The sequence below is a fragment of the Crocodylus siamensis genome, chromosome 11, assembly GCF_052110815.1.
Source record: "Crocodylus siamensis isolate JL-2025a chromosome 11, ASM5211081v1, whole genome shotgun sequence".
In the NCBI taxonomy this organism is placed as follows: Eukaryota; Metazoa; Chordata; order Crocodylia; family Crocodylidae; genus Crocodylus; species Crocodylus siamensis.
In genome coordinates, this window is record NC_143405.1 from 28,133,160 (window position 1) to 28,148,085 (window position 14,926).

The 14,926-nt window shown below is 48.8% G+C and overlaps 1 protein-coding gene across 3 annotated transcripts in view; it reads right to left on the bottom strand.

Annotated features, from left to right (window-relative positions):
* The window catches only part of POC1A (POC1 centriolar protein A), a 104,878-nt gene extending 90,063 nt beyond the window's left edge, over positions 1–14,815 (bottom strand). Inside the window, exons 1-4 of one of the 3 annotated variants that reach the window (XM_090021938.1) lie at positions 11,881–14,815; positions 10,880–10,964; positions 6,829–7,000; positions 2,339–2,518 (exon numbers count right to left, since the gene is read on the bottom strand). In XM_090021938.1, coding sequence (XP_089878064.1) covers positions 2,339–2,518; positions 6,829–7,000; positions 10,880–10,964; positions 11,881–11,898 — 455 coding nt within the window. In that variant the 5' untranslated portion in view covers positions 11,899–14,815. The other 2 variants (XM_090021939.1, XM_090021941.1) reach the window with 2 other exon arrangements.
* Between the last annotated feature and the right edge of the window lie 111 nt (positions 14,816–14,926).

Consider the following 14,926-nt stretch of genomic DNA (forward strand, 5'->3'; position numbering starts at 1 on the left):
TTAAAAAAAAATTCCAATTTCAATTAAAAAAATCCATTACATTTTTTTTTTTTAATTCTTGATTTTTTATGCACCCTGGGCTGATGCCACTTTAATGGCAAAAAAAAAAACAGTTGCACATATAGACTTGTTACTATTTGCATAGGAATTAACATTAATGATACCTTTGGATCGTAACACATTTACCAGGGGCCTAGAACTCCAAAATGTAACTGTAGGATTATTTTACATACACGTTAGTGGGTCTTACACACACACATACACACCCCTGTTAGAACTGAAACAATTCCAAGCTGACTTTTTTTAAAGCAGTCTTTCCTGTTAGACTATTTTTTCACCCCATTTTGCACAGCATTTTCAATATTAAGTTGTCTACTTTTCAGCCACCGGATCATAACTGATCCTTGTTAATGGGTCCGTTACAAGGATTCCTTGTGAAAGCCCTTCAGCACAAAATGCTCACATCATCTACAATTCTTGCGATTTCCCCCATGAGGTGAGGTTTCTGATAAAGTCTTCCCCCTTCATAAAGTGAAAGAAGGTCAGGAGACCAGATAATTTCTACATGGAGGGATAACAAGCCTGAAGATAATCGGATACATCAAGATAAGTACTTTTAAGACCACTTTCTGCTTTCATTAACAACTTTGAGACAAGGCTAGGAGAAGCAAAAGTGAAAAAACAAACAACAAAACAATCAGTTTCTCTTCTACGTAAAAGATCATTAAAAGAAACAAAAACAACAGAGATATGGCCTGGGAAAAGGGAGGACCCAGGTAACTATAGGCCTGTAAGCCTCACCTCAGTGCTCGGGAAGATCTTGGAGAGAATCATCAAGGAGCACATCTGTGGGGGGCCAGCAGGGGAGATCATGCTCAGGGGCAATCAGCATGGGTTCATCAAAGGCAGGTCCTGCCTGACCAACCTGATTGCCTTTTATGACCAGGTGACTAAATCCTTGGATGATGGTGTTGCCGTGGACATAGTCTTTCTAGACTTTAAGAAGGCCTTTGACACCGTCTCTCGCCCCATCCTCATCAATAAATTAAGTGACTATGGCATTGATGCCTAAACAGTAGGATGGGTAAAAATATTGGCTGATGGGGCACACCCAGAGAGTAGCGGTGGACGAGTTGTACACAACCTGACGAGATGTAAGCAGTGGGGTACCCCAGGGCTTGGTCCTCAGGCCCACACTGTTTAACATCTTCATCAGTGACTTGGACGAGGGGATGGAAAGCACGCTGTCCAAGTCTGCTGATGACACTAAGATGTGGGGCAAGGTGGACACACTTGAAGGGAGAGAGAGGCTGCAAATAGATTTAGACAGACTACAAAAGTGGGCAGATGAGAATAGGATGGGGTTCAACCTAGACAAATGCAGGGTACTGCACCTTGGGAGAAGGAATCCACAGCATACCTACAGGCTGGGGAGTTCCCCTCTTGAAAGCACAGGGGCGGAACAGGATCTTGGACTCCAAGAAGAACATGAGCCGCCAATGTCAGACTGCAGCCAGCAAGGCCAGCCATATTTTGTCATGCATCCAAAGATGCATCTCAAACCGCTCCAGAGAGGTGATACTGCCCCTCTATGTGACTTTGGTCAGGCCACAGTTGGAGTACTGGGTGCCGCACTTCAAGAAGCATGTGGCCAGCCTGGAGAGGGTTCAGACGAGGGACACCCGCTTGGTGAGAAGGCAACAGGGCAGGCCCTATGAGGAGAGACTGAGGGACCTGAACCTGTTCAGCCTCAGCAAGAGGGGGCCGAGGGGGGACCTGGTGGCTGCCTACAAACTCATCAGGGGAGATCAACAGCAAATAGGTAGAGCCCTTTTCTCCCCAGCAGCACCTGGGGTGACAAGGAACAATGGTAATAAGCTGATAGAGAATAGGTTTAGGTTAGAGATTAGAAAGCAATTTTTTTACAGTTAGGGTGGCCAAAATCTGGAAACAACTTCCCAGGGAAGTGGTCCGCACCCCTACCTTGGGCAAATTCAAGAGGAGGTTGGATGATCACCTGTCTGGGGTCTTGTGAACCCAGCATTCATTCCTGCCTGTGGCAGGGGGTCAGGCTAGATGATCTGTTCAGGTCCCTCCCGACCCTAGCTACTATGAAACTATGGGATTTACCAACAGGCTGGGAAGAAAGGGCCAGGAGGTGAGGGATGCAAGGATCACTACATGCATCAAACACTATCAGGTCAAGACTGATTTTTAGAAGCATAAACAATAACAGACAATTTTGGTTTATCTTTTTTAAAACCCACATGGAATATGAATTCCATTTTTATTTTTAAGCATAAACCATCACTACCACTTGCCAGCAGGATATACTTACTTAGCACAGCGAACCCAGTTTATGTGCTGGTTCAGTGAGAAAAGAAATTTTTGTCTGTGAAGTGTCCATACTTTGACGGTTTTGTCATCAGAAGCTGTAACTAAAGACTGGCCATCACTGGAAAAGTGAACACTTCTTACAGTTGCCGTATGAGCCTTGAAGACAGTAGATTCCCCTTTCCTGAGTATAACAAGGATACTGGTATTAAATTAAATTGCAAAAGAAAACAGCATACACTCCAAAGAATAAGAAGCCTACGTATACTAACAAAAGGATTTTAACCATCCTTTCTTTGGGGATTATACCCATTTAAGGTTAAGAAAATCTGCTGACCTATTGAACAGGAAAATGTTTAGACACTGTACAAAGCTAAACAGATTTTTTTTGTGTTATGTTACTTGAACCCATGCTAATTTAAGACAACACAATCTTAAATTGCCTACACAAAATTGTATAAAGAGAGAGAGATTTAATAGTATAAATACTCATCTCAAAACTATTCCTATTACTGATGAAAGAATCATAATACAAAGACAAGAACAACAAAGACTGGGATGTTATCAGATCTTCACTATCACAGCAATAAGGAAAAGAGACTATTAAATGAGGATTGTTAACCCTCAAATAATCACTCAACTAAATGGGAGTGCATCCAAAACCAATTTATATAACAGCAGATACTGTAGTTAAAACTTTCCTACATAGTCTCATCTGAGATATACGCATCAGTAGAAACCTACCAAAATCACAACAGTGTGATTTTCACAGAAACTAAGAATTCGGGTGGGTTCTGTGAAATTGGCTCCGCACTTTTGGCAGGCTTGTTAAATAACTAAACAAATAAACAAACATTACCAAGAAGCAGAGAAGCTCTGCAGTCTTGGATCGTGGAGGGAAGGTAGAGGGGGTGGGGGAAGCACAAGGCTGCTCTCAGGAGAGGTGGAAGGGGGTGAGGCAGGGCATGGCCAGACCCAGCTGCAGGGGGTGGCAACACCACAAGTAACTGACAGCCAGGCCAGGGCGGCAACAGCATGGGAGGGGTTGAGAAGCAGCTCCAGGCTGTCTTTGGCCAGCCCAAAATGAGCAGCAGGCAGGACCTGCTGCATCCCCCAGCATTACACCAGGACCCAGGAAAGGTGCAACAGTGCCTTGGCACCCTAGCTCCCACCTTGCTACAGGCATCCAAGGTCATAGCAGCAGGTAGAGCAGGAGACATTCCTGCTGCCATGGTCCCCGACCTGTGCCAAATGTGAAGCCCAGGGCCAGTAGGGTGTACAAGTCGGAGGCAGAACCCAGGCACCTGCAAGCTATGCTGCACTGCAGGCAGACAGCCCAGCACAGCCTCACCATCAGGGACAGCATGTGGAGGCACCCCACAGCAGGCACTCCCCCAGCTCTGTCCCCTCTCCCCTCCATGCTCCAAGACTGTACTGTTTCTCTGCTTGCTGCTAATTTTTTTTTCTTTTTTTTTTTTTTTTTGGGGGGGGGGGGGGGTTGGGTTTTTATTTCCCCCCCAGCAAGCCTGCCGAAAGCACAGAGCCTGCCGCCAGCAGATGGAGCCTGACACCTCCAGAACTGCAGCTTAATTACCGTGATTAAGCCCAAGGAAGCCATTAATCCACACTTAACACAGGAATTAATTCTTGTAATTAAGCTATGGTTCTGAGCCATGTGGCCATCTCTGGGAAGGAGCAGGAATGCTGGGGCCTCTTGGGCAGAGGCATGGGGGGACCCCAGCCCATGAAAGCAGCTGCCAGCCCTGGGACCTGCCCACGAAAATTGGCTGGCTGCCTCCTTGGTCAGCCGCCTTCAGTAGACCCCTATGCAACAGGCATTTCTGGTCTGTAGTACTGAAGGGAGCTAAATCAAGCAAAACAAAAAGCAAAATGAAGCGACACAATCAATCAGACATAGTACAAAACTTGACTTTAAAATCAACATTAGTTCTCCCTCACTTTTACATTTTCCAGTGTGATAAGTGTCAATGCTCATGTTTTTAGCAAAAGCTACATCACTTATTGATAAAATGTAAAAGGATAATCTTCAGCCTGACCTAAGAAACTGCTACAATCACTCACTTGCCAAACCCACTCCCCTCTGGGGGGAGGGGCTGGGGCCAAGCCCAGACACCATCTCAGCCACCCAAAGGAGGGATCCTGAATGCCCTACATACCCAGCAGAACTGCCTGGGCAGGCACTGCTATAAAGCTATCCTTAAGGATACCTTTTGGCATTGACTGAAACAAGGACAACCAAAGATTCCTTTTCTTTCTTCTTTTACTTTGTTAGGAGTTTGTGTGCATTTGTAGTAAGGAGGAAAGAGAGTTAGGTATTTTTGGGGGAAGGGGAAAAGTGACTGCTCCAGCCCTTCTGTAGGAGAGGGGAGCGTGGGCCTGAGGGGAGACTGGAGGAAAAGTCTTCTCTAGGGTTGAGACAGTGGTGAAGCAGGGGTGGGTGGAAAAAGGTATCTTGTATCTGGATACAAATCACGGTTAAAAGGCATAGTTCAGATTGGCAGGAGATTTTACATGTGAGGGTTTCGACAAGGTGGCAGCACTTGTGAAGCATGACTGAAGAGTGGGCATTTTCAGGTTTCGGTATGTTGTTTGGGGAATTCGGCTGTGGGTCATTTACTATAAAGACTGGATAGGGTGGGATGTAAATCAAGAGACAGAGCCCGCGCGAGTGACAGAGTGCGCATGTGAGCAACAAAGAGCCCATGCATGGCAGTAACAAGAGCACGTGCGCGAGTGACAAAAAGCAAGAGCAAGCAAGCATGTGAACCAGTGAGAGTGCACAAGCCACAAGCATGCAGGTGCAAAAACAGTGCACAACACAGGAAGCGCGTGCACAAATGATTGAGGGTGCACATACGCAACCTGTCATGCGTATGTGCATGTTCTCTGTGCAACTGGGAGGGCACAGGATATATCAGAGGTTGTGTGGAGCTTGCGGGGTGTGGGTGTGTGGCTCTGGAACACAGCTGTCTTCTCCTGCAGTCAATTTAGGCAATACTGTGGCAGGTATTGGGTAGGGTACAGGGACCCTCCCCCCACAACACTTGCCCCCTGGGGCAGCAGCAGGCGGTACTGCTAATGCCTGCACCCAGGGTGGCAGTGGCAGCAGGAAGTTCAACTGAACAGGGTGTGGATGAGAAGGAGGGTGGGTGTGTGTGGGGACCCCTCCCACACTCATGCCCTCTTCCCCCCCCACCACGGCAAGCAGCCCTAGCAGGCAGCGGGGATAGCATCAGCAGCAGGCAGGCTCGGCTTCCTTGTGAAGGAAGTCCCATGCACTGGAGCCACCTGCCTTCCCCACCACAGCCAGCTCCAGCACATGGGACTTCCTTCCTGAGCCACACAACTGCGGGAAGCTCCAGTGATAGAGACTGTCCAGCGGGGACTGTGCTCCTCGCCACAATGTGCAGTACTGGCTGGAGCCAGGAACCAGCGATGAGCCTGCCTGCTGCTGATGCCATCCCTGCTGCCTACTGGGGCTACTTGCCATGTGGGGAGGGGGAGGTGAGTGTGGGAGGGGTCCCTACATACCCCACCCTCCCTCCCATCCACACTCAGTTCAGCTGACCTTCCCACTGCAACCCTGGGTGCAGGCTCTGCACTGCCGCCACCCCCAGCCCCAAGCTCCAGCCTAGCTGCAGCTCCAACCCCGCTCCCCCACTTCCCTACCTGGTGCCTGAAAGCAGGAAGCCAGGGAAGCCTGCTGCAGCACCCTACCCAGTGCTAGAGGAGCCTGGCCCTTCCACCCCCAAGGGTGGGAACAAGGTGTAACAGGGTATGTTGGGGGTGGGCATACATGTGGGCACCCCCAGACACCCCCACCAGACCACACACACACACAAACATGCCCACACAAACCCACCCCCACGCACACCCTGCCTACCCACACACACCTGCCACCTCCCATCATGCAAGAGTAAGATTTTTTTTGAGTTATTAGCCAATCACCTCTATATAGATTACACAAACACAAATCAGGACAAAAATATTTTTTGTAATAAAATTATAATATGTTATAGTAGGTGTTTGACTTTTAGTGCATTATTTGTTTTTTTCTGGTTCTAAAATGGCAACCCCCAGTATTTCTGGGGGGCAAGGGGATGGACTTCTGAGGGCAAAGGTCAGGGGTTAGTGGTGGGACTTCCAGTCCCAAGATGGTGACCGGGGGTGGGGCAACTGTAGAAGGTCGGGGTTACCCATGTGGCTCTCGACAGCTCACCAAAAAACTCATTAAATGGCCCTTCACCCAAAATAAATGCCCAACCCTGCTCTACATCAACCTCACTGGTCCTTTCTTTAGGACTACATTTACTTTCCTGTAAAAGCCCTATGCAGGAAATCACCTTGTTGCATCACCTTGTATTCTTCCCCAATGTAAACGACCAACCCCGACACTGAGAACTCCTACCAAAGAATAAGGAGAAATGAACACCGCAGCCGAGAACGACAGAGCTAGAAGCAGGATATACTTACATGCTTGGAACCCACAAACGAACTGTTTTGTCTCTGGAGCCTGATGCCACCAGATGGCCAGAAGGTGAAAACTGAACGCACATCACTGCACCTTTGTGACCCACAAAGCGATAGGCTCTCATTTGGGGTCTCATGCTCCAGATCATTAAGCATGAATCCATAGAACCGCTTGCTAAATTAAGAGGAAGGAGACTCTCATTAATAGCTTTTCCAATTACTCTAAAACAAATCTTACATACTGAAGTAATCAGTACAAAGTGCAGCAGTTTCAAACTGACTCCTTCCTCAGTATTAACAGTTTCACTAACTCTCCATTCAAATGATACATTAAAAAGACCACACTTAAAATTGAGATGCCACATCTACTTCCATTTAAAATTTAATTCATATAATTCTGTTAAATTCATTTAATCCTGCAACAGACTAAATTTAAAAAGCTTCTTAGACTCATAGAAAATTAGGGTTGGAAGGGACCTCAGGAGGTCATTTAGTCCAACCCCCAGCTCAAAGCAGAACCATTCCCAATTAGATCATGCTAGCCAGGGCTTTGTCAAGCTGAGCCTTAAAAACCTCCAAGGATGGAGATTCCACTACCTGTCTAAGTGACCTGTGCCTATGCCTCACTACCCTCCTAGTGAGAAAGTTTTTCCTAATATCCAACCTAAACCCACTTTGCTGCAAGTTGAGACCACTGGTCCTTATGTCATCTGTCACCACTGAAAACAGTCCAGCTTCATCCTCTTTAGAACCACCCTTCAGGTAGTTAAAGGCTCATAAAAATTAGAAAAAAAGTTCTGATAAAAAGGCCACGCATGCACACAGGCCATAGGATTTTGACAACCAACATCTCAAGAATTATTTTTCCGTGGAAAGCAAAAGGTAATTACGGTTTTGTTCGGTTAGCTATCCAAAGGTCATAATGCAGATACACAAGACAGACAGGGTCAGTACACAGAACATATTTGTGAGTGTCCATTGTATACTTCAGGTCACCAGACTCTCCTGTGATTATAGCATTAGTGAAAGGCACCGCTTCAAATGAAAGTTCCCAGGCTTCTCTACATCTCTTCTCTATACTTTATACAAGTTGTCACCATCATTTTACCTGACATAACAGGCACTGGTTTTTCTGAAGACTACCTGTCAATAATTCCTGCATATGTCAACTCCATTTCACATTATGTAATAAAAAACTTCTGAAGTCTTGCTGAGGGTGCAACATTTCAGCATGGTAGAAGTGCTGCTGCCCTTCTTCCCCAACATCCTGCCACATTTTATGTCTACAGCACAAAGGACACCTATTATGCTGTATAACAGCAAAAATATTCACCGTCAGCTTACTGAAAAGAAAAACACCCACTAGATTACAAACATCTAAAATGGCAGCTACTTAAAATACCTCTTCAAACGATCCCCATGTTTCAGCGATGGAAACACTGAAGGTTTTTTACACATCCTACCTGTTATACAACTCTTAGCCTGGTGACAGGCACAAGCAACATGTCCGCCCTGTCAAAGGACCAAGTGGGACATATTTCCAGTAAGAGCATAAAACATGACTCAAGAAGTTCAGCCTGACACTGTTTTAATACTACAGGTGTCATTACAAGTCAAATTTAATTTCATTAGTTATGGAAAGGACCAGATAGCTTTTGCTGAAGAGTCTTTATCTTTCAGTTATTCCGATGCAAAAAAAATAGTTATATGCTTTAGGGACGTGACCAAAGATTCACAGGTTGTAAGGCCAGAAGGCACCTTGGGTCCAGCTCCCTGCACCAAGCAGGACAAATAATTGGGGGTCAGGTGACCCCAGAAAAGTGATGGTCTATACTCCTTTTAAAGATTTCCAGGGTAGGAAATTGCACCACCTCTGGAGGGAGCTTATTCCACAGTTCAGACACCCTGACTGTGAAGTTTTTCCTAATGTTGAGCCTGAATCGGTCTTCCAGGAGTTTGTGGCCATTACTCCTGGTTTTCCCCTTGGGTGCCCTGCTGAGCAGTTGCTCACCAAGCGCTGGATGTACTCTTCTAGTGTAGTGGTAAGCTGCTACCAAGTCCCCTCTCAGCCTTCTTTTCCTCAGGCTGAAGAGTCCTGAATCCCTCAGCCTTTGCTTGTATGGCTTGCCTTTTAAGACTCTGATCATACAGGTGGCTCTTCTTTGGCCTCTCTCAAGCTTGTCCACATCATTGTTAAAGTGTGGTGCCCGGTACTGGATGCAGTACTCCAGCTGCAGTCTCACCAGTGCCGAGTACAGCAGAAGAATCACCTCCTTGGCTTTGCTGGAGATGCAACGACTGATGCATGCCAGAGTATTATTTGCCCCACTGGCTACAGCATCACACTGCCAGCTCATATTCATACTGTGGTCTATTATTACCCCCAAGCCCCTTTCATTCAATGGTAAGGTTAGTTTGGTGCTGCCAAGCCTGTAGGTGTTGGGGGTTGCTCACCCCAAGTTAGAGCTCTTTACATTTCTCAACGTTGAACTTCATCAGGTTCCAATCCGGTCAGCTTGCTGGCCAGTTAAATGATGAATCCGTTAATCAATAAGCCCAGTGGTAACCAGTTACAGCTTACTGATTATCATTTTGTGGGGTGCAGGGCACAGTAGTGAAGTGGGGGGGGGGGGGGGGGGGGGGAAGTGAGGCCAAGCACTACCCCAGCAGAAACCAGAAGGTGGCAGGGCAGGTGGGGCGAGAGAGTGAGCTATCAATTCTTTTCCTAACTATACTAATTCATTGTATGTTTTAGTTACCTACTTGAAGTACTATAATTTCCCTAGCTGGGATAGCATGCAGTAAAGGTGGCCAACCTGTGGTATGCATGCCACAAGTGCCACGGAAAGCCTGTGTGTGGCACATATGAGGCCAGGAAGGGGACAGGCACTGCAGCAGTAGATACAACAGGAAGAGAGCATACATAGGGCAGAGGAGAAAGCAGAGTAAAAGATCAGGCAGGCAGCACAGGGAAGGAAGTAGAAAGCAGAGTACAAATCTGGCAGGGGAAGGGGATTAGAGTGACATTTGGGGAGAACACGGGACCAATTTGTGGCACACCTATGAAAGGTATGGATAGGCACGCCCATCTAAACTGTATGCCCCACTAGCCTACACTTATGAGGAAAAATAATACTCTGTCCTCGTTGATATGTAAGCAGTATTTTGCTATTTTATTGATGCATTATTAATGTAATGAGATAGGGCAAACATCCCAGTCAAACAAAATATGTGGCCCAGTTCTTTAGTTAAATATACAGACAACAAATATAAAGAATAAAATATACAGATTGATTCAACATATGGTAACAAACTTAATAAGCCTCATTCAAATAGTATGTCTCTCCCTGCCTACATTTCATGCATAACATATACTGTACATAAAGGAAGGGGGAGAGAGGGTGTGGAGAAGGGAGGAAGGGTGGTAGTCCAGAAGAACTTGCTTTGCTTTCACTTTTCTTAATTTTCAGAGCAAGAATTATGTAGGTTACCAGGATACAGAGAAAAACTATAAACATGTGGCATGATTGCCTATTGAACTCCCAAATTTCAGTGTACTTGCACCTGTTGTGCAATTATCTACATACCCTTTCATTCAGTTATTACTGCACTGACTAGCTCTAATATAGATGCGCTCTTCTTTTACCAAAAGCCACAGGTAGACTTTTAGGCGTGACTTCAACAGTTTATCTGAAAATCTGTCATTTCTACTTACTGATGATAAACTTACTTAATTTAGATAACCTAGACTCAATTCTGAAATAGGTTAGAGGTGTACAGAGAAGAAAATACATATTTTAGCGCACAGTGGCCTCAGGGAAAGAGAGATGGACACAATGTTAAGTGTTATCCCAGCACAGTTGGAAAGGCATGTACATAGAGGCACCTGAAATTCCTGTTTTAACAGAATTAAAAATGTGGGTCTTCCTATCTATTAAATAAAACCTTCACTCATCTGCCAGTCATGACTTCCAAAACTGTTTGACAACTCAGCATCTCTATTTTTCAGCGTAATTAAAAAACTGAATGTTTAAATGACTGCAAAGATAGTTACCCAATTGCATCTTATTAAGACTAAAATCCACTCCTGTGATGGCATCTCGATGGCCTTTAAAATGTCTCTCCAAGGATGGGTCCTCCTTAAAAGCAATTACATTTACAGTATAGGTTAATATAGTCATCTTCATACAATTAAAATCCTCCCAGCCCCCCATGACAAGTGGCCTAGAAAAATGTCACCATCCCTAAGTATTCAAAGCTATATTACTAAAGTATAGAAATTTAGGATTGTGGAAAGAGAATCAGCAAGTGTAAAACATACCAAACAATGTTTTTAAAACAACCCAAAGAGGAAGCAAGGGCAGCAAACAGAAGATAATCACCAGAAATAACAGCAGGATTGGCTAGAATACCAATATCTCCGATCATTTGTATTGACAATAACACACAACATCAGATACTGAAGGCCAGCTACCAAAGCATATATTTTAGCCTGGTCCAACGCAACTTTCAGCTGGTGTTCTTCGATAACGCCTACAACAGTTGTGCCTCTTGAAGTGCAAGCTAGCACCTCTCTGAGACCGGCACCCCTCCCTTCCCGCCCCCACTCCCAAGCCGGTGAGTTCCCAGCGCTTATCGAGGAACCCGCGGCTCGGCCAACAACGCACCCCGCACTAGGGAGCGAAGCTAAAGAGCAGCCTGCAGCCAGGCGCGGACTCAGCAAGGCCCCCGCGGGCCGGGCCCGCAGCAGGCGGAAAGCCCGCGTCCGGGGCGCGCGCGAGCTCCAGCTCCCCGGCCCCGGCCCGGAGGCGCTCGTCCCACCCGCTCCGCGGCGCGGCGCCTCCACGGCCACCGCCTTCACCCTGCCCCGGGAGCGGAGAGCCCGCGGCCCCGGCAGTCAGCACAGCAGGAGGCGCCTCCGTGGCTAAGGTGCCGGCGCCGGCGCCGTCCTGCCGCGCGCCAGCCGCAGAGCACGCCCCCCCGCAGCGGACTTGCTCCCGGCCGCAGCTCGCGGCGCTCGGTGCTAGGCGCCAGCAGAGCAGGCCCGGTCCCTACCAGGCACACAGACGCCATCGCGAGCGGCTGCCGGGCCCGGGCAGCCGCAGCAACTCCGCGCCTCCGCGCCCGCTCCAGTAACGACGTCCAGGCCTTAAAGGGGAGGCCAGGCCTGTCCTCCGACAAGAAAAGTGGACTCAGGCTTGTCGCTTCCGGGGCAAAGGCAGGAGCGGGCTGCCCATCCCGCGAGCCTTCGGCCTGCGAGTCTTGTTTGGCTCTTAGCGAGGATGTGTCCCGTCTCCCGAAATCACTGGATGATGCCGGTCAAGGGCTTCGGAAAGACGAGATCAGAGGAGCTGTTGCTTTCGGCAGAGCGGATCCAGCGCGAACAGCAGCAGCCCTCGCTTCCCTCCGCAGCTTCGCGGCGCCCTGCCCGGGGGTGATGGCCTCTGGCTCTGGGAGGGGAGTCAGCGGGCAGGGCTGAGATCAGAGGCAGAGGCTTCCTGAGGTGCTGGGAAAGGCCAGAGCGGAGCATGGCTGGGAGGGGAGGTCCGAATGAGAAATGCAGGCCCTGCTCTGACCGACATAAAGCGAAGAACCCGCGGGAACAAGGGGCATCAAAGCAGCTGATCCAGGGGGTGAGATAAGAATCCACAGTCCCTGCTGAAATCGTGCTGAACGTAGTCCAGTTTGTGGAAGATTTCTTGTTGTGCAGTTGTGTGGGAAGATAGTTCACGTCTCTTCTCTGCAGTGGTGATTTGCCCCCTACGTAAATGCAGTTGAAATGCCTAATACTGACAGGTCAGGCCCATAAGCCATAATTTGCACTAGGGCAGAGCCCGGCAATTATTCTGGGTGGAGGGCCGCTTAGGGAGTTTTGGCAAGCTGTTGAGGGCCACGTGGGTGGCCCTGGCCCTTGACAGGCACCTGCCACCTGGTTGCCTTTTCCAGATGGAAGTCCTGCCCATAACCTGACCTTTGCCACTGGAAGTCCCTCCCCTTGCAGCTGGACACACTCTTTTGGGGGAGAGGGTTTGCTACCTTAGAAGGAGAAGCGGGGAACAATTATATTCTAAAAATCAAACACCCACTGTAATATATTTTAATTTAATTTTAAAAAAATATTTCTGTACTTATTTTTGTGTTGGTGCTGTATATGTAGAAGTAATTGCATAATAGCTCAAAATGCAGTCTTGTATAGTGTGCGAGGGGTGTTGGGGGAGGTATGGGGGGATGTGTGGAGGTGTGTGTGGGTATGGTACGTGTGGGCTGTGGGGTTTGCAGGAACGGTTTGAGGGTATGTGGGGTGTGCATGGGAGCCCTGTGCACACCGCCCCCCCCCCCCAGCTGGTCAGCACCCACCCCGCAACAGGCCAGGGCCCCAGTACCCTGCAATGCATCCCTGCCACCACCAACAGCATGGAGCCTGAGCGCACCCTGCACCCACTCTACGCTGCCTGGCTGTGGTGTGTCCTGCCGCCCCTGGGCATGCAGCGGTAGCAGCAGGGACTAGCGCATGCATCCGCAACCCTGCGCACCTCACGCTGGCTCCAGGCTCACCTGTTGGAGCTGAGTGGTAGCAGCAGCTAGGCAGAAACTGCAGGGGAAAGTGGCCCCTCCCCCTCGCCTGGCAGCTTTTGCTGTGACCGCCTGGAGCCTGTTCCGCGTCAGGCTGCGCTACAGCTCCTTCACGGCCACCTGTGAGTTGCCTAGCACAGCAGCAGTGACAGTGTGGAGCAGCTGCAGGGCAGCTCACAGGTGGCGGTGAAGGAGTTGCACCACAGGCTGGCTCCAGGTGGCAGGGGCTCTGTGGAGCTGGGCCAGCTCTCTCTCTCTGCTGGCACAGCTCAGGCTGGCTCCATAGACCCCTGCCAGTCTGCACACTGTGGCCCTGTCACCCAGCTCTAGGCCTCGGCCCTGTGCTTCCACATACCTGCTCACTTCTACTCCCCCCCCGCCCCTGCCACCAATTCCCTATTTTCTTCCTGCTGGCCTGCTGCTCCTATACCATGTGAGTTTTGGCTATATGGCTGGACCGTGGTACTCAACAGGTGCTGGCTCCACCCTAAGGACCAGGGTGATTGTCCACGGTCCTCCCCTGCCTACCCTTCCCTCCCCCCACTCTTAATCTGAATTTTCCACTGTGGTTCAGGGAGGCATGAACAGTCCCATGGTCCCAGGCCAGAAGCCTCTGCTAGGCTGGGGCTTCTTGGGGGGAGGGGACATGGGGACCAGGCAGGCCTTCCTGTTACAGGTTCCTGCCATGGCTTCCCCAGGGTTCTACTGCCCCTGCCTCCTGTCATCTTTGGCAGGCAGCTAGGGCAGATAAATATTAATTTTCTAAATTTTTTTAGGGGCCCCACAGGCTGGACAGAATGGTGGGCCAGATCTGGCCTGCGGGCCATATTTTGCCCACCCCTGCAGTAGGGCAATTTACTGTGGTTTCAGTGAGACATAACTATAAAGATGTGCATTGTGAGTTATAATGGTTTTGTATGTTTACACTCCTTAATCAGCAGGATTGGATGCCTTCCCCAGTGACTCAAATCCATAGGTAGACCTGGGGAAAGAGCTGGGTTTTTTTTCAAAGTCCTTTTTCATAAAATCAAGATTTTCAGTGTGACAATTTTAGTTTTGCTGTGGAAACTTTTTTTTTGCAGTAGATCTGTGATGGGGCAGCAGGGGTTTCTGAGACCAAGATGGTGCCCAACATGGCTTCCAGGAGGGTGGGACCTCTAATGTGATGGAGCAGCAGGGGACTCTGGGGCCAACATAGTGGTCTGGGGATGGGACTGCTGATGTCACAAACCGTTTGATAAGGGCAGGGGATTCTGAGACCATCATGGCGAAGAACATTGCAGCCAACATGGTGACCTAGGGGTGGGATTTCTTATGTCATGAACCATGTGACAGGGTGGCAAGGGATTCTCCAATCAACATGGCACCCAAGATGGCAGCCAGGGGACAGGGAAAGGGGGAGGGCACCTGTCAGGGAGCAGGGTTTATCAGTTTGACATGAGGTATACCCTATATACAAGGGTGGGGAAGGGGGTAGGGTGCCTGTCAGGGGGTGAGGCTTATCAGTTTGACATGACGTGTACCCTAT